Consider the following 7,387-nt stretch of genomic DNA (forward strand, 5'->3'; position numbering starts at 1 on the left):
TCATTTTGATTTTGCAAGCGACAACGGTGTACCAGCTCTAATGCCATTGCGAAAGTTTGAGCAAAACATGCTAATTGTTCTGTCTTTGGCTGCACAGAGGAGCACAGAACACTGTTTAGAATCCCAGCCTCAGAGGAGACAACAGAGCAGTGGATTTATTGATTTATTCACTGTATATTGCTGCTGCCACACAGATCTAAAATAAACATGCGATTTATTTCCCAGCTGTTGACCTTCACAGACATAACCGACTGTTTTTCTAACTCATGTGTGTTTTTTAATGTACACTTGTGTGTGAATGAGAACTTAGTTTAGTACTCACATGCTGTGACAGCCGCTTTCTGTCCGTGTACTTTGGATGTGTGTGCTCAGAAAACCATATATCAGAAGTTTAAACTAATATGGTTTAAAACGCATGATTTAAACATGATAATCAGAAGCAAAACAGATGTTTTTAGCAGGTACGAGCTGTAATACTAAACTAATATGTCTCCTTTAATATAGCTTACACTGTGTATGTCATTACAGGCTTTTTCACATTTAACCACAATTTATTATGGTTTTACAGTAGAACCAATATCTGTAGTAAATATGCGATTTTACTTTAGTTACCATGGTAATTTGTTTACAAGGGAAGTTTGGCTTTAATCCTGTGTGGGTAAAATCCACCCATATGACACACTGCCAGTAGTGATGAAGCCTCGTGAAGCACTGAGGCTTTCCTCTGACTGTTTCGCGAAAAGATTCAAAGCTTCGAGAGTGTCGAAAACAGCGCCATCTGGTGGTTAGTAAAAAATAAGGCAGCCAAAAGCCTGTGAAAGACGCTCCGTAGGACGAAGCATCCACCACATATTCCATAGATCGACTCATGTTACGTGTACAAATAAAAACCTAACAGTGTGTGTGTTTGTTTTTGTTGAATTTCTGTCTCTGGATAAATTAATTTACCCATTAAACAGTGCAATTTAATACCAGTACGAATATCAATATGATGTAATAGAAGAATAACGGACACATATGAATTGCATATGACAAATATTTAATTTTCCTGAAATAATTAGTATCCTTCATATTACTTGTATGAATGGGTATCTAAAATGTAACTGAATAAGTCCGAATTCAAACTTATTAGTAAAGTAAGATCTGGGGGATCGAACATTTCGACACGCAAAGTGAATCGCGCACGTGACTGGACAGAAAGTGAAGCTTCAACACAAGCTTCGAATCGAGGCTTCATCTGGCACGCCCACTTATTCTCGACACAAGCTCCGATGCCTCGGTTCAAATGTCACATGATCACATCACTAACTGCCAGCAGAGAAGACTGGGCACATCTCTGTTTTCCTGACTCGTAGCCATGCAAAACTGACCGCTTTACCATATCTACATCATCCTCTGACACCAGGAATGAAGACTTGGGAGTTTAAGTTAACACAAGGTAAACATTTAGAGAGTTTATATTGTAAAACCTCGCGCTGATATTGGATTGACACTTCTCCATGACGTTAATCTATGCAGCCGGCTAACATCAGCTAGCAGATTTACTCATTCAAACACCTCTATATATGTTATATCAGCTGCTATTCAGCGGTACATCGTGTAATTTAACATCTTAAATTGAGGCTTGTGCAGACTTGTGGACTGTTTTTATTTCTATAAACACGGGGTGTTATGAATGTAAACGATAGTTAGCTTGTTAGCTCACTAACAGCTGAGTAACAACACGCCCGTTTATTTACATAAACATTTATTTTGACTAGATGCTTGATTACAACTATTATTGTAGAGTTTGTTGTTTGGTCACATATTATTTGTTTTCTTTGTAAGGATTTCTTTTATTTAACGTTACGTCAGTTAAACTAACAAGTGTCTGTCAGCTACAGTACTTCAGCAAAATGTTACATGTATTAACAATGTTGCTTTATAATTTCTGCTCAAAATTCAAATATTTCATTCAAATTTAAATTTCACGTGATTTCCTTGAGAATAAAATACTTTCGTGGTACCATGCTACTTATTTCCAAGAACACCATGGTACTACGTTGATTCATATGAATGAACATAGAATTAAATGGTGCTTATTGGTGATGGCTTTTATTTTTACATGAAAATGATATGATACTTCATTGCATTTTAAAGAATACTATATGTATGTGTATATTGTGTGTGTGTGTATGTATGTGTGTATATATATATATATATGAGAGAGAAATTGGTGCCTAAAAATGATAACAATTTTTTGAGATGCAGCTAATGCTTTCTTAATGTGAGTGTATGTGTTACATCACAGAGTAGTATGCTGGACGTGGGAAAGTGGCCGGTGTTTGCCCTCCTGCCCCCTGAGGAACTGCGGCTCATCCGTCAAGCCTGTGTGTTCGGTAGTGCTGCAAATGAGGCTATCTACGTTACCGTCAGTGATGAGGTACAGACATGCTGAAAGCTTTTAGTGGACAGATGAACCATAAATGAGCACAGATCCTCGCTGGAAATTGTTCATTAGGTTGGGTGGAGCTTTTGCTCTCTCACACACATCAGGACTCAATGATAAGGATGCTTCAGTAAGAATGCGTTCATAATTAGAACAAATCAGTAAAATTATGAGTCATTTGCCATCATTATAAAATTTAAAGCTGCAGTCCGTAAGTTTTGCCTCTTTGTCGCCATCTCTGTTTGAATACCTGGAATTGCAGTTACTTGCGGAATTATCTTCCTTGCCTGGGTTGTACTCTGGCACGGCTCCAACGCGGATGAATCTAATGTTTTGAGGAGTATGTGTGGCAGTCAGTCACCGCACCGGTGTGAATCCTATACTTAGTAATTATATAATTGTGGAGTCAGTCGAAAATGTAATCAGGAAAAGTAAAAAATTAATCCACAATAAAAATAAAAAACTAAATAAAAATTGTTGAGCCATGCACACACATACTGATAGGAAAGAGACAGTCAAAGGCAGAGTGATCTTGGGCTGGTGATAAGCTGATAGAACACGGTTATATTTAGGCCTGTAATACTAACAAAAGCCTTGTTTGCTTCCTGAGAGTAGCTCTGGTGCACGTCCCGAGCCTGGCCACTTCCTTTTTTTCTTTCATGCTTTTTAAAATATTTAACCACAATAAAACATGGACAGCACTTATGGTACCATTTATCTTTTCAACAAAAGCTTTCTCATCAAAAACTCTTTTTATCTCATTACATACTGTAAGTAGGGATCAAGTGCTAAACTGAAAGCACAAAGTGCCTTTAAGAATACTGTGTAAACAGAATTGTAGTTATGTAGAAGGAGCGGCTAGAGTTGAGCTTTGAGAGGCTGACTGCAGCTCATCCAATCAGACTTTAGAGCCAGAACGATCTGTTCTGTAAATATACGCAAATGGTCTTGACCGATATTCCCTCAGTATTGAATGATAGTCAATGGCATAATGAACTATAAGTAGGGCTGTCAAAATTAACACATTAATTGTGTGATTATTATTATTTTTTTCAGTTTAAAGGGGTGGTTGATTGCGATTTCACTTTTTTAATGTTAGTTAGTGTGTAATGTTGCTGTTTGATCATAAACGATATCTGCAAAGTTACGAAGCTGAAAGTTCAATGCAAACGGAGATATCGTCTTTTAAAATTCTGGCAGTTTAATGCCTACAAAAACGACTGGTAAGGGACTACAACAAGTTACTTCCCAGGTCCGTTACGTCAAGAACCCAGAATTTTACATAAACCCGGCCTCCGGGAACACGGAGCGAAGGGGGCGAGGCCATGCTGCACTGCTTTAGAGAAGAGGAAGAGAAAACGTCTCCAGGTTACGTATGTAACCATGGTTCCCCGAAGGGAACGAGACACTTAAGGGTTAAAAGTTATTTTTCAAATCCTATTAATTGTAAAAAAAAAAAAATGGCTTTCAGTTATACTGTAATGTTGAATGGCTATAATTAATGGCTGAAAATGCATTTAGTAGAGACATCAGTATTGGTATCAATGATACTGGTCTTCATTAGTAATAGGCTACTTAGTAAAAAAGATGCCATTAAAAATACATATTTAAAAAATATACCATCTTTGTTCTTTTTACATTAATTTGGAGATTCAATGTGAAATTATGACAATATTAATGTATTATATTAATATGCGATTACTAGTGATTGCAGAAAAATGTGATACATTTTTTTTTTTTAAATCAATTGACAGAACTAACTGTGATTAAATATAATATAAACATAATGAAAAGTTCTTGTCAAGTGTTAAACCACCTAAACTCATGTCTACCCACAGGTATTTGCACTGGGGACGAACTGCAGTGGCTGCCTGGGGCTTGGGGACACGCAGAGCACCATTGAGCCCAGGCGAATAGACATCTTGTGTGGGAAGAAAATTGTGTCTTTGAGCTATGGCACAGGGCCACATGTAGTCATCGCCACCGCAGGTTGGACAGATTTTTTGACATGAAACAAAGGCAATGATTTGGTATTTTGCTGTACAAAATCATTTTGGTTGCAGGATGGCAACATTAGAAATATTTCTATGGTGAAAATTCATGAATATTATTATTTTTTATCACAAATATATATTATTGTTATATATTGTTGTGCAGCCCTAATGTCAGGGGTCAGATATTATAATACATGAGTTGGACATTCCCTGTACCCATACGTTCCTGTATTCAGGGCTGGACTGGTAATCGGGCATACCAGGCATTTTCCCTGTGGGCCGACAGAATGTTTTTTTTTTTTTTTTTTGTGCCAAGGACCATCACGCATGGACAGTGAGCAGCCAGTGGCCCATTGGTTTGTCTCCTGTATTGACAGCATAAACCACCCAATCACAATAGGGATGCACCGAATGTTCGGCAACCGAAATTCGGCCGAATAAGCGAAAAGACCGAATAAATTGTACCGAACAATCGTGTTACTCGTCAGTTGCTCAGTCACATTTTTATTCATTTTTACAAGGCATGTGACAATGCAATACATACGACGTATTCGTAATGAGACTCCTTTATAAATCTGCTGTCAACAAAAAGAAGCATTGAGGTCTTCCGGCACGTTTCCACCTAAATAAAAGTTTAGAAAAAGCAAGAACTCTATCAATATTCATAAATGTTAGTATTGTAATTGTACTGTTGTTCTGTAAAATAGTTCCTCGTCGGCTTTTCCCGCATTTTCACAGCAACATTATCAAGAACAGGCTTGCTCTGCGGTGAGTGATGCAGGCCAAAGAGCAAGGCAGGAGGAGAAGAAGATATGATGGACATTTATAATGTTACAAAGTACTTCTATTTCAGATAAATGCTGTTCTTCTGAACTTTATTCATCAAAGAAAATTTATACTCAGCTGTTTTCAACATAATAATAATAAATGTTTTTTGAGCAGCAAATCAGCATATTAGAATGATTTCTGAAGGATCATGTGACACTGAAGACTGGAGTAATGATGCAAAAAATTCAGCTTTGAAATCACAGGAATAAATTACATTTTAAAATATATTCAAATAGAAAACAGTTATTTTAAATAGTAAAAATATTTCACAATATTACTGCTTTTGCTGTATTTTGGATCAAATAAATGCAGGCTTAGTGAGCAGAAGAGAATTCTTTAAAAAACATTAAAGATCTTACTGTTCAAAAACTTTTGACTGGTAATGTATATAAATATATAAGTGGTGGGGGGCCGCCTGGACCAAAAAATGCCAGGGCCGATTTTTTGTCCCAGTCCAGCCCTGCCTATATTTATGCTAGTTTATCAAGATGTAAATGTATATAAACAGACCTCGCGGAAGTGGGTGTGATCTGAATTTGGAAATTATAAGAAAAACAGAAAAACATGGTTAGCTGCATTGACTTGTTGTAATGAAACCGTCAAGAGGCATGTATAGAATTATAATGTCTAAACCATGATTTAATTACTATTAATTAGTAAAAATAGTTATTAGTATTTTTTGCAAGCTTTTTGCATGAAAGATTGTGTTAATGGCATTTCAGTTTTTATTGTGGCAGCACATTATCACTGAAGTTTAATCTTCAATCTACTGTTTACGGGTCTTGAGATTACATCACAGAATTTCATGGGAGATGTATTCCACATTCAGACATGATTTGGCTGACTTGACCATGTATCAGATTAGGCCTGTGTAAGTGTGGTTTCACTGAGGTCAGTGTATTAAAGGGGTCATATGATGCTGCTAAAAAGAACATTATTTTGTGTATTTGGTGTAATGAAATGTGTTTATGCGGTTTAAAGTAAAAAAAACACATTATTTTCCACATACTGTACATTATTGTTTCTACTGTATGACCCGCCTTCTGAAACGCGTCGATTTTTACAAAACTAATCGGTCTGAAAAGCGAGGTGTGCTCTGATTAGCCAGCTATCCAGTGCGTTGTGATGGATTTGAGAATTTAGTCTTTGCAACTTTACAGATCTTCTTTATGCACCAAGAGCTTGTAACACTCCAAAGAGAAAGGAAAAAATGAAATTGCATCATATGACCCCTTTAAGAGTGTTTGTCTGTTTAATATAATGGCAATAGCAATGCTAACACCTTAAAATTGTAATTTCTTCTTCAAAAGGCTGTTTCACTCGGAAATGCACCACGATATGGAAGTAGTTGGCATGAAAGTTAGTCACAACGTCCATTTCATGCCAACTATAATATAGGAGTGGGTGATCTACAGATTTTATATCGAGATTGATCTCGAAGATGTCCACCATCTACTTTTCAAGCGAACTGTAGAGATCATAATCTTTTATGTCCTCATAGTGATGTTAAAACTACAACAATGACTGGCTACTAGATGGCTGTGCTGACTGGTCAAATTGTGTCAGTTGTTTCTATCATGTGTCTTTAATGCGTGTTGACTGTTGATGTTTCAACTTGAGCTAGCTGTGAGCTAGCTAGGCTGTGCGATGATTCAAATTTTAGTTTCGATTTTGAATTTGGCTTCCAACAATTATAAAACACGATGATCAATTCCACTCCTTTCCTTTAAAGCGGTGCGCTTTCCGATTTCAGCGGTGTCCTGCAGATTTCAGCTCCAAACACACCTGAACCAGCTAATCAAGGTGTTCAGTGTTACTTGATAATTACAATCACTCAGGCAGGTGTAATTACAAGGTGTGTTTGAGCAGGGTTGGAACTGAAGTCTGCAGGAGGATAGCTCTCCAGGAGCATGGTTGGAGATCTCTGGCCTTAACTTAGGGTGCTTTCACACCTGGCCCGTTGTTTCGGAACCTGTCGCGTTTCCCCCCTTAGCTCGGTTCGTTTGGGCATATGTGAACACGGCAATCGCACTCAGATCTGCGCCAAAACAATCGGTCTGAGATCGCCTGAACGAGGTGGTCTCGGCTCTTTTGAAAACGAACTCTGGAGCGGTTCGGTTGTAGTGAGAAAGCAATC

At 37.5% G+C, this 7,387-nt stretch overlaps 1 protein-coding gene across 3 annotated transcripts in view; it reads left to right on the forward strand.

Moving 5' to 3' along the window:
• Positions 1 to 1,250: 1,250 nt before the first annotated feature.
• Positions 1,251 to 7,387, forward strand: part of rcbtb2 (regulator of chromosome condensation (RCC1) and BTB (POZ) domain containing protein 2) — a 40,338-nt gene continuing 34,201 nt past the window's right edge. For 2 of the 3 annotated variants that reach the window (XM_016536260.1, XM_016536269.1), the window contains exons 1-3: positions 1,251 to 1,438; positions 2,291 to 2,422; positions 4,267 to 4,417. In XM_016536260.1, coding sequence (XP_016391746.1) covers positions 2,297 to 2,422; positions 4,267 to 4,417 — 277 coding nt within the window. In that variant the 5' untranslated portion in view covers positions 1,251 to 1,438; positions 2,291 to 2,296. The remainder of the gene's footprint in view (positions 1,439 to 2,290; positions 2,423 to 4,266; positions 4,418 to 7,387) is intronic. The other variant, XM_016536253.1, reaches the window with a different exon arrangement.

This window comes from Sinocyclocheilus rhinocerous, unplaced genomic scaffold (genome assembly GCF_001515625.1).
Source record: "Sinocyclocheilus rhinocerous isolate Xijiao unplaced genomic scaffold, SAMN03320098_v1.1 scaffold974, whole genome shotgun sequence".
In the NCBI taxonomy this organism is placed as follows: domain Eukaryota; kingdom Metazoa; phylum Chordata; class Actinopteri; order Cypriniformes; family Cyprinidae; genus Sinocyclocheilus; species Sinocyclocheilus rhinocerous.